The 27,807-nt window shown below is 37.9% G+C and overlaps 1 protein-coding gene across 1 annotated transcript in view; it reads left to right on the top strand.

The window, feature by feature from the left end:
* Positions 1–689: 689 nt before the first annotated feature.
* sun1a (Sad1 and UNC84 domain containing 1a) overlaps positions 690–27,807 on the top strand; it is a gene marked incomplete at both ends in the record, with an annotated part of 28,546 nt that continues 1,428 nt past the window's right edge. Inside the window, 18 exons of the mRNA XM_079846319.1 lie at positions 690–700; positions 1,347–1,523; positions 3,014–3,213; positions 3,327–3,353; positions 3,764–3,991; positions 6,919–7,050; positions 7,461–7,547; positions 8,400–8,480; positions 12,442–12,578; positions 13,345–13,608; positions 15,372–15,464; positions 15,717–15,790; positions 15,904–16,048; positions 20,350–20,613; positions 20,712–20,796; positions 23,239–23,354; positions 23,478–23,645; positions 25,030–25,122. Coding sequence (XP_079702445.1) covers positions 690–700; positions 1,347–1,523; positions 3,014–3,213; positions 3,327–3,353; positions 3,764–3,991; positions 6,919–7,050; positions 7,461–7,547; positions 8,400–8,480; positions 12,442–12,578; positions 13,345–13,608; positions 15,372–15,464; positions 15,717–15,790; positions 15,904–16,048; positions 20,350–20,613; positions 20,712–20,796; positions 23,239–23,354; positions 23,478–23,645; positions 25,030–25,122 — 2,382 coding nt within the window. The remainder of the gene's footprint in view (positions 701–1,346; positions 1,524–3,013; positions 3,214–3,326; positions 3,354–3,763; positions 3,992–6,918; positions 7,051–7,460; positions 7,548–8,399; positions 8,481–12,441; positions 12,579–13,344; positions 13,609–15,371; positions 15,465–15,716; positions 15,791–15,903; positions 16,049–20,349; positions 20,614–20,711; positions 20,797–23,238; positions 23,355–23,477; positions 23,646–25,029; positions 25,123–27,807) is intronic.

Below are 27,807 nucleotides of genomic sequence, written 5' to 3'. Positions count from 1 at the left end.
TGATTACACATTATTCTGCACAAACTCTTCTACAACAATATATGGAAGAAATGTGCCTAGTCTTCACTCTATAAACTATACACTGATTCTTAATAAATATATTAAATGCGACTGCAAATTCAGTCATTTTTTCACAGATTATTGCGTTTAAATAGTCAAATGTCTAAATGCTTCTCCTATATATATATATATATATATATATATATATATATATATATATATATATATATATATATATATATATATATATATATATACATATATATATATACATATATATATATACATACACACATATACACACCGCTCTGCACTTTGAGGGGGATGTGGGACACCAGCAGGGCATCTTGTCTAATATTCTCATGTCTTCTGCTGATGTTCATATGCAACTTAAAAGGTCTGGGGAGCAAATTATATCTTCCACAGGTGCAAGACATGTAGGATATATTTGTTGCGCTGCCATTAAAAGCAAAACTAAATTACCGACATGTGGGAAATTTTCGTAATTATTTGTAAACGCTTTACAAATAAACTTGACGTGCCTTATCAAGTCTAATGCAAAGCACAAACTGTTAAATGGAATTTGATGTACAAGTAAAATGTGTTTCTCTACTTTGCCAGAGTAAAGTATGTGCACACAGTAATTAAAAGTGAATGATAGGAGGACCTTTTTAAATTCCCCTGTGAAAATGAGTGAGACGTGAGTGAAGATTTGCGAAAAGAATCAAGTGATTCCATGTCCAGTTAATTTGTTGTTGAATTCATGGAGAATCAGGTGACCAGATTGCAAATCAAATCAGCATACAAAGCCGACAAATGGCTGAAATTTATGGACCGTTTCATTCGGCACAAATCCAAGTGTTTCCATGGTTGCGCTGTAACATTTAATTGCAAAATTTCTTTCGTGTAAACAGCTTTGTGCCTCAGTCATGGGTGGCGTAACACTACAGTGGGGTCAGTTGTCAAGTTGACCGGTACAGCACGCATGTGTTCATTCAGAGAAAGAACGTGATTTCCATAGATGATAAAAGATCATTTGGTGGGAAAACACTGAAATAGTTCAGCATGTAGTCATATTTGTTTGCTTGGTCCGTGTATTTTTCTTTTCTTTTTCTGTTTATAGGCTGTAAAAGGACCTTTTGAAATACCTGCAATAATTTAGTGATGTGTCTGCAGGAGACCGACCTGGAACTATATCAGACCTGTTTACTGAAAAATAATTGCACACCTTAGAATATTTGTCCGCCATTCATAATATAACAATTATACAATGAATGCTGAATGCTTGTCTAGTAGCTGGTGTTTATTAGTCAGGCACTTTTTTTTTTTCTCTCTCTCTCTATCAGTTCCAGCTATTCCTCTTCAGCGCCAGACTTTGAGAGGGAGCTCCAGATTGGGCCCATATACGAGTCACCCAGGATGTCCAGACGCAGTCTCCGTCTGCACACCGGCACGAGTCACTATGGAGACGATGGTCTGCTTGACTCGTCACTCCACCACAGCGCCACCTTCAGCCGTGATCAGTGAGTACAATTTGCCCATGAAAATCAGCAGTGGATTAAGCAAGAGGATGTAACTTTTGTTGACAAAAGTTTAGAAGAAAAGTCAAAATGATCACCTAAAATTGGAGATGTAGAGAAAAGCTTCTGTCTTTTCCAGTTGTATTTCAGACAACTAAAATTAAGTTTATTTGCCTAAGAGCCTAAAGGCTGGAATTCACTAAATTGGCAAGTACGCGCGTACTCTTCTAATGACGAAACTCGCTTCATGCGCACTGTATGCTGACCCTTAGCATAGAAATCTAGACGCACCCTAGCGGCAGCAAATATAATTTGGGCATCTAGCAACTCTCCGTTGGCTTGCGATCTTGAAAAACCAAACTTCAAACAAAAGTTTCGAAGAAAAGACAAAACGATCAGCTAAAATTGGAGATTGCCGGCTGGATACGGCAAAAGTTTAATCTATCAACTAGCTCCGCTTCATCTTCTTCATTGCTCTGGTTAGTTGTAGCACTATCCTATTGCATGCAGAGGGAATTTGAAAGACAACCGTTTATCCCGCCCCTCGGATTGAGCCCTGCCAATGGCGTGTTCTCAGACCCAACATCTTGATGTAGGTCTGGCTTGTCAGGCTAGCTGACCCTCACATACGCATAAAAAGTGAAGTATGTTATGGCCTTGACTCAACCAGACTGCAAATTGGGACAAAAGTAGTGTAGTGTATTCCAACATTAATTCACTTGTCCCAAAACTTTAAACAATTTTGACAGCACCGGGACTTTTATTTTGACAGTAGTGAGAGCACAGCAGTATTATGACTAAAGCATTATAGCATTTGCCTTTCTGTTATAGTTATAGAAAGGCAAACACTATAAAACCTTCTCATACTGTCGCCATTCAGCAAATACACATCTACATTTTGTCGCCTGCATTAAAATGTGCGTACTCTCCATGACACGGACACTTCAAACTATGCTGCACAATATTCAGTTGGCCGCTATGTCATATATTCAATGTGAAATTACGTAGTCTTTATTTGAGAACATGATTTCCTGTGCAATCAGGCCAGATTACGGAGAACATTGAACGGATGTTTCTATATAAAGTATAAATCTGTTTTTCAGTTACTTTTTTTGTGCATATTGATGGATTTTACAACTATTTCTAATTTTGTGAATGTGTGGAAGATAATTTTTTTTTTATATATATATGAAAAATATTTGTACATTTATATAGAAACCTCTTGATTCTGTAATAGTTATATAGTTGATAGTTAATAGTGATAGTTAAAAGATATGGTTAAAAACATTATACATATACATATATCAATTGCTGCAATAACATTTATTTACTATCTATATTTTAAATGGTGTAATCTCACATTAGCTTTATATCGACCATCAAAAAAATCCATATCATGTATTGATCACTAATGTTAAGATATTTTTTGGTTCTGTGAGCATATGAAAAGTGTATACTTTTATTTCAAACTTTTATAAATGTTTCTTTTGTAGGACTCTGAAGAGCAGAAAAGCTCATCACTCTGTTTCAGGGTCAACACAGATTGCTCAAACGCCAAGGTCTGCCTCAACATCAATCCTGCAGGCCCATAACAGCACCCTCCACAGCTGTGCACCCAGTGATGCCTCTCTGCTGTCCTCTCTGCTAGATGAGTCCTCCATACAGGAACACACTCTAGTCGACAGCTTCTGGGGTCAGTGTCAGCATACCCTCGTGATCACCCTGATGTTATATTCTGAGTTTAAATGAACTGAGATGGAGAGCTGAAGCATTGATTTTGTAAATGTATTTTTTGTTTGTTATTAGGCTTGGATGACGAATGTGATATCAAGGGTAAGTGTGTGCTCCAGCTGAACGCATACTCTCTTAGATCATAAAATCTTTTTTTTTTTTTTCTTAGAGAAGTAGATTAACATTAGCCAATAAACAAAGACAGACTTGCCATGATTTCATATGATGTTTTAGTAATGTGCTTCTATTGAAGCAATGGATGGATAGTAGATTGAAAGAGCATGATTGATGGATGGTAGATGGAAAGAAAGATATAGGGATGGATGCATGAATGGATTCATGGAAGATGATGGGGAGAGATGCATGGGAAGATAGAGAGATAAAAGGATGGAGGGATTGAGGAATAGATCTTGGAATATTCATAGTATAGTTTTTTTTTCCTTAAAAAATAAGTTTGTGATTTTTATCTTGAGTTATTTTTGGTTGAACTTTTTTAATTTTATTTATTTCAGACCAAACTATCATTGAACACCACAGCACAGTGGAGGCCAAAACTCAGACTTCTACAGCACAGAACGGCTACATCTGCAGAGACTGCCCCATCACCTCTCCCTTCAAGAACAACAGTTCCCATCATAATGCTACTGGGCATCAGGCGTCTTTTACAGAGATACCCAGCCCAGCTTCATTTCCAAACACTACATTGTACTGCAGGGACAAGAATCGCAGGCACAAACCAGGTGAGAGAGTTTGAAAATACACTATAAAGTGGTCCTCTATACAGCTGCAGTGTAAAAATATTGCATTATTATTTTTTAGGTCATGTTAAAGGTCCTGTTCTTCGTGATCCCATTTTTCAAACTTTAGTTAGTGTGTAATGTTGCTGTTAGAGCATAAATAATACCTGTAAAATTATAAAGCTCAAAGTTCAATGCCAAGCGAGATATTTTATTTAACAGAAGTTCCCTTTCAAAGCCTACAGCGAACGGCCGGTTTGGACTACATCCATGTACATCCTGCTTTAATTACGTCAGTAGAACAGTTTGTCGACTAACCTCCGCCCACAAGAATATGCGAAAAAGGGGGCGTGGTCTTGTTGCTCCCTCTTGGAGAAGAGGAAGTGTTCGGTTCGGTTGCGTTTGTCGCCATGTCGTCCAGACGCTGTTATTTTCATCCCGGAGTCAAATCACCTTTGTTTGGCCTTCAGTGGCTGTAGTTGGAGCGCGTTCATCTCCCCGTTATGGTAAGAGGCGTGACCTTCCCGGGCAACGTGCCCTAAGCTGCTGTCGAATCACAACACGGGAACCGCTGGCACAATCAGAGCTCGTTACGTATTTCTGAAGGAGGGACTTCATAGAACGAGGAAATTCTCAGGCCGTTTTGAGGACAGTGAAAACAGCGATATACAGATAAGTAAATTGTGTGAAAAATACTGTTCTTTTTTTTTTTTTTTTTTTTTTTTACACATGAAACATGAACACATGTTATATTGCACACTGTAAACACAATCAAAGCTTCAAAAAACACGAAAAACGGGACCTTTAAGCACATTACATTTGTGGGTGTTCATGTGTATCAGTATTCATGTGTTCCTAATGTAATGCAAACTCAACTGTGTTTTTTTTTTTTTGTCACGTCCATGTCATCCGATTTTTCCTGGTGTCCGGAAACGGGCCGCACGAGTCCTTCTGTTCTTTGGATGCTGCTTTGATAAGATGTGTTATTAATAATATTGAAGGAAACAAGCAGGCTTGACTTTGTGTCTGCAGGGGTACTGGGGATGTTGTCCGAGATGTGCCTTCATAACAGCAGGCGAATTGCTGCATTTGTAGTGTACATATGCACACTCCTGATGCAGATGGCTCTACTCAAAGGTATCAGCCTTTTAGTCTGGTGCTCACCTCTCTAGTCTGTGGTGTTTCTCACGGGATGGTTTATGCTTGTTTGGGAGTCACCTGCTACAACATGGTTTTCACTGTCAGGACATAAAAACAAACTCTATACTTAAAGGTGCACTATGCTGTATTTTCCAAAACAAACTTATGATTGCTTATGGTCCACTAGAAGTGTTTGTGCTTACAATGCACTTATGGTCCACTAGAAGTGTTTGCTTACAGAGACACTGCCCTGTGCCTGTATTTTTTTTAATTATTTTTTTGCTTTGCTCTGCGCATTTCTGCACTGCCTTTGGCCAGTGGGCGTGTAGCCCCAGCCAATAACGAGGCACAACGTGAGTGAGGACGGGACTTTATCGTCTGTGTCTGAAGCTCAGGAACCTCTAAGTTCTCCTATCTCAACAAAAAAAACAATTAGCTAATGTTTCTATTGCCTTATTGACCGCTATCTGTAACTCGACTGATTACTAAACATTGTAATTAAGTTTTTATGATGACGTGTAATTGTTTATTAATGTTTTAGTCTGAAGATACTGAGTTATCTAACTTGGCATAACTGTGCATTCATATACACCAATTTTTTTTTTTTTTATGCATGAACACAATATTAAAAAAATATTAGCAAAATACCTCATCACTCATCTTGCAAGTAGTCTCTTGAGTCAGTTGGGCTACGCGTGTTCTGACAACAGATGTGATGTTGGGCAGGGTGTGTGCACTTCTTGTGGTATTCTGCCCAAGTTTGAACGTGTTTACAAACAGTTGCTGAATTTTTGCATAGTGCACCTTTTTGCGGGCAGTTGTGGCCTAATGGTTATAGGGAGTCGGACCCAAAGGTTGTGGGTTCGACGTTCGAGTCTCAGTACCGGCAGGAAATGGACTGAATGAACAGCGTGCTCTTCCACTCTCATTACCCACAACTGAGGTGCCCTTGAGCATGGCACCTAACCCCCAATTGCTGCCCACTGCTCCGGGTGTGATCAATAGTCACTGCTGTGTGTGTGTGTGTGTGTGTGTGTGTGCACTTGGATGGGTGAAACACAAATTCCGAGTATGGGACGCCATACTTGGCTACATGTCACTTAAACTTTTTTTATTTTTTTTATTTTCACTAGTTTCTTCACTTTAATAGGGGCGTTTTACATCTCTGTAGATAAAGAGGATATATTATTATTATATTACATAATTATTTGTCGAGATGAAAATAGCCACAGAAGCTGGCATGGTGTTAAAAAAACAAACTCAAACAAACCTCAAGGGGGCGATATTTAGTTTGATAGTTTGTTTTGGGACTTAGACATGTACTATATACTGTATTGAGCTACACTCTGTATGCATGCAAAGCAGCTTATTGGGGAGAGGTGTTCTCCACAACCACTGTCACTCGCTCAATCTCTGTTTGGTCACTGGGATTTTGCAGAGTAAAACGCATGCATGGAATAACATCTTTTGTTGATCCTGGAACAACGTTCCTGTCCAAAAACAGTCCTAATCCCTATACCTAAATTTATCCTAAAATGAGAGGGAAATAATTGGTGAATAAGAATTGTATAGAAGCCCCTAACCCTTGTTGTAAGCTAAACTTGACACAAACCCTAAAACTATCCCTCAAATCTGATTGGTTGATTGTAATGTGAAGGATGTTGATCCAGGAACATGTTTTACTTGGTGAAATCACGTTCACCCTCTCAAGCCACAGTCCTTTTGGACAGCGCTATCAGTTTCAGATGTCTTCGACCATCATGGTTTAATATCAGTCCATGTTTCTCCAGGCCTGCTGTTATCCGTGTTTCACTGGTTTGTGCGGGTGTGTAATGGAGTTGCTCGCTGCACAGCCACTTTGCTGAAGAAGACACTGCAGTCTGTGCAGCAGAAGAGAGCCACCAATGGCTGTGCTAACGGAGGTATTGAATTCTTTCAGACCCTCTGGTGACAGGATTATGTCCTCTTAATCTAACTACTGTGCACACAGCCAGAAACATAATCTTAAATACCCAACACTCTTAAAGGTCTGACATGTTTTGCTCATGTCACATCAATTCATTTTCAAGAGAAAGTTATTCATTTGTGGAATTTTGGGGCTATTTTCATTGAAATGTTAGGTCAATGGTTCTAAACTAGGCTCTTGATCGGTGACTGACCTTTAGTCTGCAGCAAAAAAGTATTACAGGAACGTTTCTAAATCATGAACTGCTGGACCAGGGCTTGTTTGAGACTAGAAAAATACTCCGTAAAATGTTAAATAATCTGGCCCTCAAAACAAATGTAATTGAGGAGCCCTGCTGTAAATGGCCCCTTTCTGGTATCCTTGCAGGCATCATGCAAAGGTTACAGAGTTTACCGGCTTTCCGTCGTCTTGAAATTGAAGTTTCAATAATGGATATAACTGTGCGTAACCCAGGTTAGTAAGTGGTTTTTATCACCGTGGTCACATGTTAACATGTAATGTTGAAGTCACCCTAAAGGTGAAGTGTATCTTTGTCACTTGCGGCATTGAACAGAACTTCAGAAATAATGTTTCCAAACATATCGAACCACCACGGCGGCCATTTTATTATTGTTTTATGGCACAACACCAATGTTCACATTTAATAGCCTTAGTAAAAATGAACGTCACCTTTCCCACTTTTATATCGGTTCTTGGTACCGTAAGTGTAATGTATAGAGCACTTTCACAAATCGGGTTAATACGTTTATCCAAAATTTGTCTTGATCTCATTACAAAAAAACAAGTTTTCCCCTTTTGTTAGTGCAATGACGTTAGTTACTGGTTGAGGACACCATGTGACATTCACTAGTCTTTTTTTTTTCCCCCATCCTTTTTCTGAAGTTACTCCCTTTGTGAAAGTCTTTCTCCGGAGTGGCTACTGTGGCTGTTTTGTTTATTAGGTTTTACCCATCAGCGATCCTATGGCGCCTGGGGGAATGCTGAGCAGCCATTTTCTGATTAACCTTTCTCACCCTCTCACTCTTTAACAGGCCGCTTTAGTCACCACATCTCTTCCATGGTGTTTGACCTCCTACATCCATTATAACCTTATGGTTCTCTTCCCCTGCAGATGTTCTGCGACGCATGATTACGCTGTGCATAAACAAATGCGCCTCTCCACTACGAGCACTGCCCTGGTTACATGCAAATCTTTCTGCTCGAGTCTGTCTGTGCAGAGCTATGATTGGAGGGATGGAGAGGGACTGACACTGAACTCTTGGTTTTATCTGATGTTTTGTTTTTTCTCTTTCTGATTCATCATAGGCAATGAGAAATACTACAGCAATATGAGTGTTAAAGAGGTAGTGCTGCAAAAGGAACGGCCAAAGTTCAACGGCATACTGTGTAAGTACACATTCTTGACTTTCAGATATTTGTCCAATTCAAATCATTAGGTCTTGTTTAAAGTTGCTACTTTAGGAAAGTCGAACAGGTTTGGAACGTTTTTAGGTGAAGTATCTGTTTAATTGTTAATTATGCTGCCTGTTTAGATAGCTTTTCTTTGGCCCAACTGTAAGGCAATGTCGTATGTCATTGAGTTGGACAAAGCAATAGAAATGTTGATTTTATAATTCTAAATAAATCAAACATGATTGTAATCAGTGCACTAAAACACCTATGCTTTTCACATGATTTTGACACAATAATCGGCCGCTTATGTAATTCCAGTTCAGTTACAATTGGTGATTGATTTATTGGCAAGGGTCCAATTTGCATGGCAGTGTAGATATAATTATACAGTTTAAACAGCCCTCAGAAAGCCACACTTTCTGCACAGCCACATTTGGTCACTGGAAAACTGATTGACTAGTTTAAATGCTACCTTTGAAGATGGATGCCTAGATAGGCTTACTAGGTTGTGTAGCAGAGCCTGTTGTATTCTCGTGTATAATGGTTGAATGACTCATGAATGTAGATATCACAGGCTTAGTGTTTGCACACTAAAAACAACTGCTGTATACAGCCTCTGTTTAAAATGTCTACAGTGGTGGTGGATGTCATTGGATGAAGACCGCAGCACAACAAATTGTAGGAGTAGAACTTTAGCCTACCAGTTATTCAATTTTCAACCGTACACTGATTCTAACAGGTGATGACTGCAAAAGGAAGCAGAACATTGCAGACTCTTCGCAGGAACAGAAGCCTGTAGGGACCTTATGGTGGCTCATAGATTTTACAGGTTATATGCTCATCACTTCTTACCCTCAATCTTGGTCCTTCCCGGAGCTTCTGGTTTGGAAATGGTTGGCAATCCAGTTAATGCTGCTGTGAGCTCCTTCCCCTTGTTGATGTCTTTCAGGTTGTTGTTAGGGCAGTTTGTTCCCCAGCAGTTGTGGGTTTGCCCTGGTGAAGTGCTTTTAGACATCCTTGCATGGCTACTTTTGCTTCCTTTTCTTTTTTTTTAACTTTCTGTGGCTCTAATGCTTTGATTCCATTTGGGAATCACTCGGTGTAGATATTCCTTTTCAGTTTTGCTCTCAGGACGATATTTAGTTGGGGGTTGTATATTTGTGCGGTGATCCTCTTCAACCCCTTTGCTGTTTTTTTAGGTGGAGTGTCTTTTCTTGTCATCCATCTCATGTTGTTGTTTTTTTTCCCCCAGGTTTATTCAATACATCATATGCCAAAGATTTATGCAATAAAGTTCTTGTTTACAGATACAGTGGGGTCCAAAATCTGACATGGCCCCCAATTTAAATCTGGAAATAAAGATTTTACATTTAAAACAATTAAAATGTCATGAGATAAAAATGGAGATATGCAATTTGCTGTTGAAGTCCGTACACAAATGTAAGCAAATTAAACGGACTGTTGTCGGATTTTCTTAAATTGAAGCACAAGATGCTCTTTGCTGCTTTCTCATTTTTATATATTATGTATATTTATTATAATTTAAAATTATTTTCATCATGTTTGTCACATGGTAATTTTCCCACCCTGTTTGTCCTTGAAGGCACAACAGCAAAAAAAAGGGCCAGTTTACGTTTAAGACATTTATGTAAACATCCTCTTTGCATGTGAAATGCTGCACTTGCGGTGAGTTTGGTGTCATCATTTTGAACTGCCCCATTGCTTAATTTTTAGCCTCTTTTTCAGAGCAAGAAATTTTCGCAGCTTCATTTCAATAAATGGATAGGGGTGGATGTTTTGAAGTTTTTTAGTATTTTATTTATTCATAGAGATATCATCAGTCCCCTATAAAACTTATATGAAACTGATGGCAGGCTTTGGCTCATCCTTATAATTTAGTCTGCGCTATTTAGCATGTTCTTCAATCTGCATCAGCCTCAAAAACAGAGACGTTTGTGCATTTATTGATAGATTGCTATAATCTATATCATCTGCATCTGTGTACTACTTTGTTGTAAAAAGATTTTACTGTGGATGGAAAACTGTCTTGAATTGCTCCTGCATTATTTTATTTGTATTTATTTATTAAAATTCCTTTCATCGAAATAATCCTACTCTTGCTATACAACTTCAGCGCAATAAAATTGCTAAAATGTGTTATAATATTCATTTTAATAATAAATCAAAAGCAAAACACCTGAAAAGAAATATAAAAGGGAGTGGAAAGATAAATGAGCTAATGAGTGGTCCTCTGCTATGGAAGTAAAATAATGCCAAATATTTTTTTAAACTAAAAAGCTTGTTGAAACAAAACCATGCTTACATTTTAATGCATTGTACTTTTTTCACAATTACTTTATTTCTTACTTTGTTCATTAAATGCAAAATGTAAGTATTTTCACTTGTCTCAAATATCTGGATCTTACTGTATGTTTCATCTACTCTAATTTTAGGAGGCCTGTCTTTTTACAGGATCAGGATGAATGCTATTAAGTGCAACTCCTTGCTGTGCACCCTAACCCCCCTCTGTGCTCTGGATTAGCGCACACACTTCACAGTCAGTCTTTACTCATGGTTTACTCTGTCTTTTTCCAGGGAGGATAACCTCAGGAAGCTTCTTGTGGCTTGTCAATTTCTTTGCAAAGTAAGTTTTGTTCTGTTTTTCCTATAGATTTTTTTTATTTTATTTTCCCCCTAATCCTATCAGTAGCCCTATTTCCATCCAAAGTTGGGAATTCAACTGATGCACAAAATGGGAATATTGCAAAAAAACATTTGCGAATAAAGCACATGTTTTCCATCCCATGTGTTTAAAGGATTAGTTCACTTTTATATAAACTTTTGCTGATAATTTACTCACCCCAATGTCATCCAAGATGTCCATGTCTGTCTTTCTGCAGTCAAAGTTTTTTGATGAAAACTTTCCAGTTTCAGTACAGCTTCAAAGGGCTTTAAACGATACCAGACGATGAATTAGGGTCTTATCTAGCGACACGATCAGTTTCTACGAGAAACCGAGCAGTATTTATGCTATTATTTTACCTCCTATCAGACAAACGTGATCATCTCTTAGCTCAGCCGTAACTTCCGCTAAGTGAGGTCAAAATACGAGCATGGTCATAGATATATTGATCGTAGATGCCTCATTCTACTGATCCGTGCAAGCGCTAATGAGGCATCTACGTATACATCTATGACCAGGTTCGTATTTTGACTTCACTTAGTGGAAGTTATGGTGGAGCTCCGAGATGATCACGTTCGTCTGATGAGAGGTAAAATAATAGCATAAATACTGCTCGGTTTCTCGCAGAAACTAATCGTTTCACTAGATAAGACCCTTATTGATCGTTTGGTATCGCTTAAAGCCCTTTGAAGCTGTACTGAAACTGTCATTTGGACCTTGAACTGTTTGGAGCCCATTGAAGTCCATTATATGGAGAAAAATCCTGGAAAGTTTTCATCAAAACTTAATTTCTTTTCCACTGCAGAAAGAAAGACATGGACATCTTGGATGACATGGGGGTGAGTAAATTATCAGCAAAAGTTTATTTAAAAGTGAACTAATCCTTTAAGATATCCCAAAATGCGCATAAAAATAGGTGGATGTAAACATAGCTAGTGTCTAATTCATGTCCAGTGTGGTTATATGATGGTTATTCAATATTTTATTTGTTAATTTATACGATTCCGCTTATTGTCAATTTAATAATTGCCTCATTTGAGCAGTGGCCAAAACACTGCCAGTGTGTTGAAGTAAAACGTGACAAACAAAATTGAACCTGTCCCCATCTTCTCTTCCAGGTCTCTCCCTATGGTTTCAAAAGTCCTATTTCTTGTACCTCTCCTTCTGTTCTTCGGTGAGCATATCATACCATCCATGACTGGCGATTGTTCTAATGGAAATAAGATCCTGCATACTCATTTTTCCATGTTTCTTCTGTCTCGTTCCTCATAGCTCTGTGCTACTGGGGGCCCTCTGGACTTTTGGCCATGCTGCCTGCTGCGAATGTGATGGAGTGGAGGGACTCCTCCCATCTCACCCCTCCAACCATGGGCAACTCGGAGAAGGGACAAACTGACACAGACTCTCAGGTAGTATTTAGCTTTAAAGATATTACTCATGTATTGTAGCTGGTTAAATGGATTTTACCAATACCAAAATATTAGAGGGATTTTACCAATACCAAAATATTAGAGGGTTAAGTTCACCCAAAAATTCAAATTCAGTAATTACTTGCTTATGTCATTTCAAAACTGTAAGACGTTTTCATCTTTCATCGGAACACATTATGTTTTGTGTGTGATTTCTGTCCCATTGACAGCTGCACAACTGACCTTTTGACGCTTCAAAAAGATTTTAATTGAGTGGTTTAGTCCAAATTTGCTGAAGAGACACAACCATGCTGACCATATTTAATTTAGGCTTTTATTCATGTATAAACATTCATCAACTCGCACATCAGTTATGATAAATGGAAGCTCCAACATGCTTGCTTGACATACAAGAACCAATTAGGTTAAATCTTGTTTTGTCTGTTCGCTGATCAATGTTTATATGTAAATAATAGCCTAAATTCAATATGTTCATTGTAAACAAAGTTGAGCCAGGGGGTTGTTTTGCCCCAAGTAGAAACCCATCTCATCCCAGTAGTGGAGGAATATGACCTGTTTGAATAATTGTGCTGTCAAGTAAATAAGCAAATGTTTCTGTTTATTTCATTTAATGATGTTCTGGCTGATGCATCATCATTCTGCACATGTTAAGCGTATTTCTAAATATGTTACAATTTAAAAGTAAATGTACATTGTTCTTAAGGTAGACATTCCCCCCCATCTTACCCTACCATGTCTCACTCAGAGGCCCTCGTCGGTGTCCGTAGAGGCAGAGAGGCTGATGCGTTTGGAGGAGAGCTTGACTCAGCTGTGGGATCGAGTGGCAGGGGGTTTGCTCAGGCAGGAAGAGCAGCACACTGAAGTGCTCAGTCTGTATAACACGATGCGATCAGAGCTTCACCGACACACAGACAGAGAAAGCCTGGGCCAGTGGATAGGAGACCTGCTGGAGGAGAGATTCAGCCTGCTGAAGGGAGAAGTGCAGAAAGAGGCCAAAAACACAGAGCAGGTGACTTCTGAAAAACTGGTTTTGCACAATCTACTACATGCCTTTCATCTGAATTTCTTGTATCTCTCAATCATCTCTGCATTACATTGCTTCATATGTTTTGGCACCCTCAATACAAACCACAGTTTTGATCATAAAACTAAGCCTTTAAAAATCATCTTAAAGGAACACTGCACTTTTTTTGAAAATGGGTTCAATTTACAAGTCCCCTAGAGTTAAATAGTTGAGTTTTACCGTTTTTGAATCCATTCAGCCGATCTTTGTATCTGGCGGTAGCACTTTTAGCATAGCTTAGCATACATCATTGATTCTGATCAGTCCATTAGCATCTCATTAAAAAATGACCAAAGATACTTTCAATATTTTTCCTATTTAAAACTTGACTCTTCTACAGTTACATCGTGTGCTAAGACCAAACTGAAAATGAAAAGTTGCGATTTTTCTACACCTATATAGCTAGGAACTACCTTCTCATTCCTGCTTAATAGTCGCGGATCTTCGCGGCCGTACCATGGCTGCAGCGGCGCAATGATTCGTTGGTATTCTGTGAAACATGGTGGTAGTATACACCTTCGACTTACTATCACAGCCCTTTACAACACACAGAACCATGGCTAATCACACAGGTAAATCCACAACACAATTTGTTGGCTGCAAGCCTGAAACTTTCTCTGCAACTACACAAACTTAGTGCCGGTCACATTGAAAGTTACCTAGCTGGGGGCTACTTTCAGGCGCTGCGTAATATTGCGCTGCTGCAGCCATGGTACTGCCGCGAAGATCCGCGATTATGCAGGAATGAGAAAGTAGTTCCTGGCCATATAGGTGTAGAAAATCGCAACTTTTCATTTTCAGTTGGTCTTAGCACACAATGTAACTGTAGAAGAGTCAAGTTTTCAATAGAAAAAATATTGAAAGTGTTTTTGGTCATTTTTTGAATGAGATGCTAATGGACTGATCAGAATCAATGATGTATGCTAAGCTATGCTAAAAGTGCTACCGCCAGATACAAAGATCGGCTGAATGGATTCAAAAACGGTAAAACTCAACTATATAACTCTAGGGGACTTGTAAAATGAGCCTATTTTCAAATAAAGTGGAGTGTTCCTTTTAAAGGGTTAGTTCACCCAAAAATGAAATTTGTCATTAATTACCCTTGTTATTCCAAACCCGTAAGACCTTCGTTCAACTTTGGAACACAAATTAAGATATTTTTGAAATCAGAGGGCTTTCTGACCCCACTTAGACAGCAACACAACGACCACTTTCAAGGCCCAGAAAAGTAGTTAAGAGATCATTAAAATAGTCAGTGTGACTATAGGGGTTCAACCTTAAAAACAAAAAACAGTGTGAGTGCAGTGCGCTTGCAGAGAGAGCCCGCCCACATGCTCTTCTGATTGGCTCTGTTTTGTTTTTTGGGTTTCGTAGTCGCAGAGAAATTACTTGTTGCTGGAATCTTATCGCATTGCGTCTGGTTATATGGTGTAAGAGTCAGCCTTCAACAATGTAATGTAGTGTATATTATGACCTGGATATTTGTGATATAAGTTCATCCTAAAAGAGTAACTGAGAGGACTAGAGATTAACATCTTTACATAATATTGTTCTTAGTTTAACTAAATTGTTAACATGTTTATTTTCTGTTATACATTTATGTAATCTATTTTTTTCCCTGATTGAATTCAGTTGATTGAAGTGCTTAAAGTCCTTGTTCAGCAAACAAATTAGTTCCTGATTTGATCTCTTTTTGTTTCTGTCTGCAGCGTCAGGAGAAGCATGCAGAAGAGCGTCAGTCAGAGAATACTCGACTTGCCGAAGCTGAGGCTCTGCTCCAGACGTTGGCACGCAAAACTGAGGTGTGACATTCAAATTGCACCAGGAAAACACAAGGTGGTTTATATTCACATGCAGGATTTTGTTTTTGTTCTGGAAGGCTCTAAACTCTAAACTCTAAACACTGGCCTAAAGAAAGTTACACTGAACTTTCGCAAAGTACACAGATTTTGAGAGATTGTTTTATTTATTTTATAATGACCTCTGATTCAATAAGCAACATTACACAGGTTCAGCAGGACTGGTGATTTTAAATTTTAATGTTTTCAATTTAGGAGCTGCAGAGAAAACAAGAGCCCACATTTAGAAAGATTCCTGAGGCTGAAGCGCCCACCCCTGATCCTGAGAGGTTATCTACTTTAATCTAGTTTAATCATTGAAAGACATCACTGTTGACCATTTAAAGTAATATTCCATGCTCTTCATGTAAGCTGATGTAGATGTATGTCACTTTCTCTTCAGCGAGGAGGATGAGAGCAGCTCGAGTGAGGTTTTGCTGGCAGAGGTGAGGCGGCTAGAGGACGCTTTGGAGCGCATCAGAGAAGATGTGCAGGGGCTGACGGGATGCAGAGACAAATGTGAGCAGCTGGCCTCCTTTTCAAGCTCAGTAAGTGCTCTGTGCCATCTGTTATCATCTCTTTTTTACCTGACATTAATGCCCCTATAATGCAAGACATTTTAAACATTTCTAAAAACCACTTTGTTTTTAGTATGCAAGCCAAACTTAATTTTTTTTAAACCGGGTCCCAGAGTGGATATATCTGAAAACGACACCCATGTGTTTTCATGTGTGCAGCCAATCTGTATATTTTGTGAAACAATGTCATCACCCCACGTCTTGAGCCTAGTTATGGCTCGTTTCCACTGAGCGGTACAGTTCGGTACGCAGGGCTCCAGACTGCGACTAAATGGTGGCATGTTGCGACCTTTTTTCCTGCTGGTGCGACTGCCCATTTGAAAAGAGCTGCCATTTGTTACATATGAGAAACATCGGACGGCAAACGGAACGAAAGTGGAACGGAACCACGCTACTCGTTTGAGCTGTGCTGCGCGGACCGTTTATCAGCTCGGAGCAATAATAGACATCGCAGCACGAGCTCCTACATGGGCTGATCTCTATCATGCGACACGTTACTAAACAGCGCTGGGAGATCCAGTGCGAAAGCATTTGAATTCACCACAGTATTAATAACATCACTACTGCGAGACCTAGAGGGAAGCGTTTGGCCTTTATATTAACCTTGATACATTTTCCTACAGCACCAAATCAGGTGCTGGCGTCACCATCTGTAGAACTTAGTCGCTGGTGTCACTGCTCTAGAATGTTAATCTGGAGCCCTGTATTATCAAAGTATTTATTTGTAATACAGTGGAAATTAGTAGATTTGGTTAGAATGTTGATTTAAGGTGTGCGCCCCTAAATTTTCTGGTTGTGCCCCTAAAATTCAGTTGTGTTCAGTACGGAATTTTTGCCGTTTCCATTGCCAGAAGTTGTGAATGATAGCCTAATTCCGTACTGTACAATATATTTATTTATTTTATTTTATTTTATTTTATTTTATTTTATTTTATTTTATTTTATTTTATTTTATTTTATTTTATTTTATTTTATTTTATTTTATTTTATTTTATTTTATTTTATTTTATTTTATTTTATTTTATTTTATTTTATTTTATTTTATTTTATTTTATTTTATTTTATTTTATTTTATTTTATTTTATTTTATTTATTTTATTTATTTATTTACCCTTCCGTTGGGGTACCTAGCACAGAAGTCCGGTACTAAAGGGTGGAGCTAAACTCAATGCAGAACGTTGATTGGTTGACAGAGAATCGTCACTTGCACATGCTTTTTTTTTTTAGCTGTTTTTTCCTGCAGCCTTGGTTCAAACAAAACATGTCATCTTGTGACAAACAGCCACATGCTGAGAAGCAAGAACAAGCTCTGCTGTATGTCGTTCATTGTTGCTGTGTGTTGTTTTCTTCTTCGTGCGAGAATGTCATCGATCGCTACACCACGCCTATCATAAGGGTGCTGTTGGCAGTGGAAATGCAAGGCGAATCAGGGATTAGCATCCCAAATTGTATAGTACTGAACAGTACCGCTCGGAGCAAGCGGTGTCTAATGGCTCGTTTCCACCAAGTTGTCTTCTCTGCTTTTCGTCTATCTCTGTGGCAGAATTACAGCACCACATACTGGTCTGGCATGTACACTACATCATTTTGAGTGGGTTACAGTCGTTTCGTGTGTACGCAGATATTTCTTGAGACATGGAAAAAAAAAAGATTGGATGGGGAAAGCTCTGGTTTCCTGTGGATGTGGCCTTAGATTTGTCTCAAATACTGTTGTAAAATACATTTAGCGCAGGAATGTGAAACTCAGTTCCTGGAGGGCCACTGTCTTGCAAAGTTTAGCTCCAACCCTAATTAAACACCTGTACAAGCTTCTAATCAAGGTCCTCATGAGTAGCAGAAGCTTCCAGGCAGGTGTTTTGGAGCTAAACTCTGCAGGACAGGGGCCCTCAAGGAACTGAGTTTGACACCCCTGATTAAGGGGTCAACACACATTGTTTTCAACAAAACATAAAACTATAATGCGTTTTGGCAGTTCATTTACACAACTACAGTGTTTTGGGGCCCTGACAATGAAAACTTATCGTTATCATTTTCATGTAAACAACAAAAACGTGACCGTGGAAACAGTGAAGTCATGCGTGTGCATATATGTTCAGTCTATAGGCGCGTAGTGTTTCTTTACAAAGTGACTGCCAAATACTGGCCTTTTATATGCAGGGTTCCTACGGGGTTTGGAAAAGTATGGAATTTAATTTGAGTAATTTCCAGGTCTGGAAAAGTATGGAAAAAATAAATCAGAGTATGGAATATTATTTATGTTTCCAGACTATTGTCCCCATTTCATTTTCTAAATATAAAATTAATAATTTCTAAATGTATATAATAAATATATACACAATCGTTTTTTTCAATGAATGAAAAACTTGTAGCCTAGCTATGGCAGTAAAGGTCAGACCTGTGTGTTCCTTCATTTTCACAGTTCAACAGTGGTTAACACAGCACTTTGTAGTTTGAGAAAGCAAGTTGGGTTTGAGGATAAAACCGAGTCGATGGTGGAGTTCTTAAAGGAATAGTACACCCAAAATTTGTCATTTATTCACCCCCATGTCTTTCAAAACCATAATACTTTATTATAAATAAAGATGGCCCCCAGGCCATCAGACTCCTGAACTCAGTCACGTGACTTCACTTCACCCCGCACACGCATAAACATACAGTTTAAACATTAACATCCACATACTGCAATTGCACTGCACTTTACTTTCCTATTGTTACTGCGTAACAACCTGTAATAAACCTTGCACATTATACTTCTTTATATATACATATATATATATTTTATGTTAACCACTTATTTTTAAGTCTACAGTTTATCTCACTTATCATATCCACATTTTTGTTTATATTTTTATTTTATCTTATTTCCTATTTTTATCTTTTACTTGATTTATTTATAATTCTACTTATGTTAATACTTTTTATTCTAATTTTATTCTATTTCTATTTTAATTTCTTGTAACTGTTATTTGCACTGTCCATGGAGCGGACCTGTTTACATTTCACTGCCAGTTGTATATTGTGTATATAACTGTGTATGTGACAAATAAAACTCTTGAATCTTGAAAATCTTGAATCTTATATTAATATTTTTTTATATTTTAAATCTGATATGTTTTAGTCCCTTTATTAAAGGACTAGTTCACCCCAAAATGAAAATGTCCTAATCATTTACTCACCTCAATGCCATCCAAGATATCCATGCCTTACTTTCTTCAGTGAAAGATAAATTAAGTTTTTGAGTTGGTGCCATTTTGGATGGCATTGGGGTGAGTAAATGATTAGTACATTTTCATTTTAAGGTGAACTAATCCTTTAAATATCTTCATGTGTCCAAGATTTCCAAGATTAACAAAAGTCTTATTAGTTTAGAATGACATGAGGGTAAGTATATTATGATAGAAATTTCATTTTTGGGTAAATTAATAACCCTTTAAAAAAATTGACTGATTTTAGCATTTTGATCGTTAAGGTCACAAAAGGCAATATTTTAATATAGGATTTCTTAATATTAGGTAGCCTACATAGAGGTTTTGACTCAGAGTGTAACAGACTTGTCGGCGCCGATAGCATTGTGGGTAAGTGCGTCGCCATGTAGTGCTGTTGTGCTTCTGGAGACCCGAGTTCGAGTCCTGCCTCATGGAATTTTCCCAATCCCGCCCCCTCTCTCTCCCTCCTTACTTCCTGTCTAGCTACAATACTAAATCTTTAGAATGTAACACTTGTTAGCAGTTGAATTTGAAAACAATTTATCAGAACAAGTTAAATATGGTTGGAAAAAATCTGTAGGGAAGTCTGGAAATTCGAGTCTGGAAAAGTATGGAATTTTGAAATGAAAATTGTGTAGGAACCCTGTATATGTCTCTTATTTAAAATGCATGATTTCAGATCATCAGCTCATTAGGAAAGAGCTTCATGAGCTCCGTTGTTGTGTAAATGTACCCTGACACACACCGTTCTAAAAACGATGACGATGTACTAAAAACAGACGACAACATTGTCAAAACGATCCTCGTTCACAGGGATTTGCGAAAATAATTAAAAAGGCTGTATTATGCATGTTCAGGCCCTCAAAACACTGTTGTCATGTAAATGAATGGCTAAAATCATTCATAAAGTTTTCAGTTGAAAATGGCGTCATGTAAACACACCCTAGTTTAGAGAATAGTCAAATAAACCATAGATCAAATTAAGCTGGCTTTTGGTATATTTATGATGATTATTAATTAATTTGATTAAATGCTGTCATAACTCCTGGATCTGTTCTCTTGCAGGTGTCCGAGCAGGTGGAAATGGAACTCAAGTCTCTGTTTTATGGCAGTGACAGAGCAGCAGACCTGGAGCTTCCTGAATCTCTCCTGCAGTGGCTCTCTGATCACTTTGTGAGCACCACTGAACTGCAGGCTTCACTCAGCGTGCTGGAGAGCAGCATTCTGGGTAACCTGTCCCTTCAGGTAGAGGAAGGCCAGTCGCCTTCTAAAGAGACAATCACCCAGACTGTACGACAAGCCACAGGGGAGGCAGGCCTCTCTGAGGAAGTAAGCTTTAGAGAATGCTAATTAATAAGTAACCCATTATAGTCAGATATATGTAATGCTGCTTTCTGCGTTTTTAATAATTATTTTTTTCTTTACAGCACGTACAGTTGATTGTCAACAATGCAATGAAGCTCTACTCTGAAGACCGCACTGGTCTGGTGGACTATGCATTGGAATCTGGAGGTAAAGTAATGATGTTAACTGTGGATGGATTGTAAATTCTAATGTTAATGTTCTAATCTTTAATGTTTGTTTCACTTATTGGAGGACTCTGCAACACTATTAGATATATAGATAGGTATTTTGTTTTATTCATCTACATCAGTGGTTCCCAACCACTGATCTATATAAATGACTGGATTGTTCATGATGTCATAAAGTCATGCCACCATATTGGTATCCCCTCACATTCTATTGAACTAATAGGAAATCATCTGATTTTAATGAAAACATTACCTAACGAGTCTGTGTTTGAGACACCTCAACATTTGTATTACAAATGTCACTATTCTTCTGAAATCTGAAAACGGATACAACTTAAAGGGTTAGTTCACCCAAAAATGAAAATTCTGTCATTAATTACTTACCCTCATGTCGTTCGACACCCGTAAGACCTCCGTTCATCTTCGGAACACAAATGAAGATATTTTAGTTGAAATCTGATGGCTCTGAAAGGCCTCCATTGGCACAATGGCACGGTTCACTCTCAAGACCCTTAAAAGGTACTAAAGATGTCGTTACAAAGTCCTTCTCACTACAGTGGTTCTAAAATAACTATGAATCGGCGAGAATAGTTTTTGTGCGCGAAAAAAACCTAAATAACGACTTGTATAGTGATGCCGATTTCAAAACACGGCCTCATGAAGCTTCGAAGCGTTATGAATCAGTGAGTCGAATGAGCAGTTTGGATCGCCAAATTTCAGCAGTTTGGCGGTTTGACAAGCGATCCGAATCATGATTCGACTCACTGATTCATAACGCTTCGAAGCTTCATGAGGCCGTGTTTTGAAATCGTCATCACTATACAAGTCGTTATTTAGGGTTTTTTTGCGCACAAAAACTATTCTTGTCACTCCATAAAGTTATTGTAGAACCACTGTAGTGAGATGGACTTTGTAACGACGTCTTTAGTACCTTTTAAGGGTCTTGAGAGTGTACCGTGCATTGTGCCAATGGAGGCCTTTCAGAGCCATCAGATTTCAACTAAAATATCTTCATTTGTGTTCCGAAGACGAACGGAGGTCTTACGGGTGTCGAACGACTTGAGGGTAAGTAATTAATGACAGAATTTTCATTTTTGGGTGAACTAACCCTTTAATTTGTCATGTACAGTTATCCACTGTGGTTTTGTAATTGTTATGCCATTTTTATTCGTACAGTAACTGTAAATGATTCAACAGTGTTTTCATTAACAGAATGTATTTTGAAGCAGTACAAATAACTTGAACATGGGTTAAATAATTAGCTCAACAGTATATAACACTTAGTTCATATGCAAACGGTCATGCTAGTAAAAAGCCATCGAATTTGAGCTGACCTGTGGCTTTTTAACGTTTTCCAAGACCTCCAAAAGACATTGGGAAATATACATACTTGCTTCAAGTTATTCAGAGAAATGGTGTGGACTGTGTATGGCTTTAAAGACATGAATCTTTATTTTGCAGCATTTATTGTCGCTCTGAGTAAGATGATGCATGGTAAACCTTTTTATATAATAAAGTGCAATTTAGTAATAAGGAATAGTATGTCAATTTAAATCAATTTCTGTGAATAATCCCAGATATGTGTTCATGCTTAATATTTCCTGCATAATTACGTACATAAAGAAATCTATATTGCGTTAGGTCATTTACCGGTGTCAGCATCTGTCCAAAAATAACCCGTTTTCTGGAATACCCCCAGGACCAGGGTTGGGAACCAATTGACCTTTATCATTAATATAATTAATTTTCCTTATGACCTTGACAGTATGCCAGTTTTGTTTTGCCAGAATGTTTCATTTTGTGAATCATTCTTTGTATTGGTTCAGTAATATCTGCTGTTATTGTTATTTGTCCATTTATTTGACAGCAATAATTTCATGAATACACTAACTGTTAATGATGCATTGATATATTGGGTAATTTAAATGTAAACTATTCAGTATTGTTCTTTAGTTTCCACACTGCGTTTCATTAAATGGACATTGACTTGATTTGTATAAAACTAGATTTTCTAGTTCTGTTATGTTTTATTTGTGTTAAGCATTGTGAATCTGCTTTGCTAAAATGGACTTGCCTGAATTGGATTTCCATTTCAGCGCAATTACATAAATATTGAAATGTACTGTTAAAATACTGAAAAATGTTTCCACTAACACTTGCATCTTGCATTTAAATTTACTGCACTACACCACTCAAGATGTCAGGTAGCCTAAATATAATCTCACGCACCCAGACCTTCAGAATCATGGCTCCATAGCAGCTTTCATTGGTAGAATTCAACCAATCACATGATGACTTCGAAACTCCCAAAGTGTTTCCCATTTTATGTTCTATATGCATCAGACGTTCAGCCAGCGGTCCGTGGGCATGAGGCTGAGACTAGCCTAAATATGACACGATCTGCATTTCTTTGTGTCTGTAGGAGGCAGCATCATAAGCACTCGTTGTTCAGAGTCCTTCAACACCAAAACGGCACTGCTGAGTCTGTTCGGCCTCCCGCTGTGGTACTTCTCCCAGTCACCGCGTGTAGTCATACAGGTCTGAAACCTTTGAGAATTCTGACTTCATGTGCATTCATTTGTACAGTCAAGCTGTGATTTCCAATGGTCACTTTCCCTTCTGTCTTTATCAGTGTTTCTCTTCATCCATTTGTCCCTACAGCCAGACGTGCATCCTGGGAACTGCTGGGCATTTAAAGGTTCAGATGGTTATCTAGTGATCGGCTTGTCCATGAAGATTGTGCCTACAGCCTTTTCTCTGGATCATGTGCCCAAATCCCTGTCGCCCACCGGCAACATTAGCAGTGCCCCACGAGAATTTAATGTATATGTAAGTACGCGTGGAACTCCAATCATATCAGGGTTTTCTGCATATCTCCAATGAACAGATTGAATGAATAAGAGGTGTGTGTGTTTTTTTTTTTTTTTTTTTTTTTTTTTTTTTAAAGCAATTTCTAGCAAATAAAATATTGTACATTTAGAGCAAAACTAGAACAATATACACTACCGGTCAATCTTTTTAAAAATAATTGTTTTAATCTTGTGCTTAACAAGGTTGCATTAATATGATTGATTTATTTGATCAGTAGTATATATCCAGATTATCCACTGTAGAAATTATTGATATCCAGAATTTCCTAGACATAGAAGTCATAATTTTAAGTTTTCTGATATTTCCTGGTTTTCATGTCTACAAGTCCTGGGTAGATTGCTTACAAATTGTAGTCAATATCTCAATCCAGATTACATTATAAAAATTGTAGTTAGTAACATATTACATTACACACTTTAGTTAGTGTAATATGACTACTTTTTGATTACTTTTGACTTGTCATTTTATAATGTATAATATAATGCACCATACCATGTTAAAGCTACAGTCCGTAACTTTTGCGCTCTAGCGGTTCATAAACAGAGCTGCATGCGTCTTGCGAAAGAACGTTGCAGCCGGAGCTACTTCTCTCTGTTTATGTCTATGGCGAGTCACTCAGGGACTGTGCTCCTCCGCAGTGGCTCCTACCAGTCTGGTCTCAAATAGTCCCAATATAAACACTTATTGTACGTGTACCATAATGATTCTGGGTAAGACAAAAACATTCTCATTATATAATTTTTGTAAATCTTAAACACAAAAAAAGTTATGGACCGCAGCTTTAATACAAATACAAAGGGGAAAAAAATGGTTCCTTTTTTATTCCTTTTTTTTAATCAACATAACGTGCATTAAACATTACTTGCGTCAGGCTTTCCCAAATCTGCGAGCGGGGGGTTAAAAATGTATGAAAAGATTAATAAAATCATAAAATTTAAACTATAAGAAATAAGTTAATAAAAATCTAAATAAAATACTAGATTAGAAGATTAGATTAGATTATTGTATGCTGTGCGGCCTCTCAATTTACCATGCAATTATAGTCGCCTTGCCTGACTAGTGGCTGATCTGTGTGTGCAATTCCACAAAACTTTTGAGAAAGGAGAATCAATGAATTCTGAATAATTTAAGCAATCATATATTCAATAAAAAAGTAACCTGTATTCTGATTGAGTATTTTAAAATGTAATCTAAACTAATTACAAGTTTTTAAATGTTGGAATCTGATTAAGTAATCCAGATTACATATAATCAGTAAGTACCATTTTTTTTTAAACTTGGGGTCAATGTAACTATTTTTTTTTTTTTTTTTTTTTTTTTTTTTGTCTCTGTTCGGTTAAAGGGTCTTGAGGATGAGCAGCAGGAAGAGGGGCAGTTGCTTGGACAGTTTGTCTATGAAGATGATGGTGACTCTCTTCAGACCTTCTTGGTCTCTGTAAGTTTCACACAATTCCCTGTGTATTGTGATTTTTTCTGTTATTTCAGTCATTTAATCAGCCTGTTGCTACAAAAATTAAATCAAGGCATAACTGATTAGCTGACGCATTTATTTATTTGGCAAAATAAAATCATAATACAGGGATACATTTGAAAACAAATAAGATGGAGAGAGATGCTGTAAAAGAGTAGTTACATTTTTCACCCAAAAATGAAAATATCCCATAATTTACTCGCCCTCAGCCATCCTAGGTGTATATGACTTTCTTCTTTCAGCCAAACACAGTTATATTAAATATCCTGGCTCTTCACAGCTTTGTAGTGACATTGAATAGCGCCAGTTTTTGAAGCTAAAAGTAATCCATATGGCTCCAGGGGTTTAATAAGTGAAGCGATTGGTTTTTCTAAGAAAAATATCCATATTTAAAACTTTATAAACGAATCACTGACTTCTGGCAACGGCGTACACGTGATCACGAGAGGGTTGCGTGGTTGTCGCAAGAGGAGTCTATTCTCACAAGCTTACGCTATGTCTACGTCATGCGCCGGGTCAGAGGCCAATGATTATACTGGAGTCGTATTTATTAATTTATGATGGGTAGATGCACTTTTTGGAGCTTTAGGGTGCTTTCACATCTCTAGTTCGGTTAATTTGGTCCAAACCAAGGGCAAACAATTATACATTATAGCATTTTTCAGCTTTTTTGGTTCCTTTTCACACCACACTGATTGCTTTGGTCTGAATCAAGCCTGTAGCACTCCTCTCAGAAACTGAAGCCTCAGTGCCTCGATCGCCCCCTGGTGGTTGGTCCCAGTATAGCTCATAAACCCCACCTCTCCATGTAGTACAATGGACACGAGACACACGAAACAATTAAATTACACTTCAAATAATTGTTTCCTAAAGATGGTTTCTGTCATTTTAGACAGTTTTTTTTTTTTTAATTAAGTTTAGTTTTAGTTAGTTATTTGATACTATAAAAGGGGGTGTGTGACGTCATGATTGACAGCTGAGATTGACGGCTTCTCTGAGTGAAGTTGTCACTAAGGCACTAACAGACTTTTTGGGGGATTTTTGGGAGGAGATTGGAGCTTTAGCTTTAATTTCTACATTTCTGTAACTGTTTATTTCACACTAACATAATGAATTGTTCTACATCTGTGAGTGTGGGCTGGCTTTTGATAATTGCACCTACTTCCTGCTCTCTACTGCGCAACTCAGGTCCCGAGATCGCTACTGCGCAGACTCAGTCCCATGTGTGTCACAATAGAGTGCCGAAGTTATGACGTCACTTTGTAGGCCAAAACGCGGAAGTGAGTTAGCATTTTAGCACTTCCGGTTCCCTCGCCCTAAAGTCTATGTTTTTTTGAATGGGTTTTTGCTAAATCGCCTGAAATAAGGTCTGTGGTTAACAAATCCTCTTAATATTTTCACATTTTGATCTATGACATAAAACACATTACTTAAAACCTGCTTGTGAATTTTTTATTTTTTTTTTACTTTGTGTCTTAAAAACGGTGATTGCTAACAAGTTGCTAAAAGGGACTACATCCTTTGGGGGGGACTTTAGACGTCATCGTGACAAACAGGAAATCTCTCACTAGCCCGCGTTTCAGCCTCACTTATGAAGAACTTATGTGGCGTGAATAAATCACGGTTTTAGCGCAAAGTTGGATGCTTGAACATTTTGAGTTTACTCGCTTCATTCACGTGGGACATTCACTGCACAACAGATGTGAATTTGCGTCATGGGAGGGGCTTCTGCCAGCCGGCCCGTCTCGTTGAGAAATGGCTGACATGGGCTGTTTACACGTCTTTTTTTGTTAAAATCTACTGTTAATGTGTGACAAAACGTAGTTTTAAGACTTTTTCAGGCGATAATGTAGTTGTTTAAAGCTCAAATCTGTGGTTTATTTATAAGAAGAGTGCCTATTTGAACATTTTATCTGGCGTTTTCGGAGTTGTGAGCTCCAGTGAATCAGCAGCGCTCCTCGCTTGTTTACCCGGTGAGAGCAGCATTTCCTCGGCTAGTCCTTCAGACATTTGCCACTGGCTCTGATGTCTCTGTGGTGTCTCAAGCTATAATTCGTCTTGTGTATATGTAACGGCTGATCTTTGGTCTCATGGATCTATAATATTTTCCCTGGCAAATTGTTTAGGCTGAGGGCAAAGTGCAGTTTCATTACTTTTTTATTTTTAGGCTATTTAACTTTACGTTACCGTTGTAGCCGACTAGCACTGACTTTGAATGTTTGACTGAATTGTTTGCTTTATTTCATGTATAGCTTATTGTATCTTTTACTTATACGTTTGTATTATTGATCATACATAAACTTGCATTTAACAAAAAGAGACTGGGTTGTGTTTCATGTAATTTAATGTTATCACAGTGATAATCATATCTTCTGAAAAAACATTAACAAAAGATAAAAAATCTCAGAGGCACGCATAAAATAAGTTTCTGACATTTTTGGAAAAAACGAATGGGCAATATTTTTCATGAAAAAGTGGATAAGTGTTCATACACAGCGCAGATCATAATGAGCGATCGTGTTTTTTAAAATAAAGTTTGAGGAAGCTTGATGATGACGTTGATCCGCGACCATGGTGTGCTGTAGTCCGTTTATAGCCTACCGTTAGCATTTTATATCTGACGGCTTTATTTAGGCTTCAAAATGTATA

The sequence above is a fragment of the Gobio gobio genome (assembly GCF_949357685.1).
Source record: "Gobio gobio genome assembly, chromosome: 20".
Classification (NCBI taxonomy): Eukaryota; Metazoa; Chordata; class Actinopteri; order Cypriniformes; family Gobionidae; genus Gobio; species Gobio gobio.
Note: the sequence above shows the minus strand (reverse complement) of the source record. Positions and strands in the feature narration are given on the sequence as shown.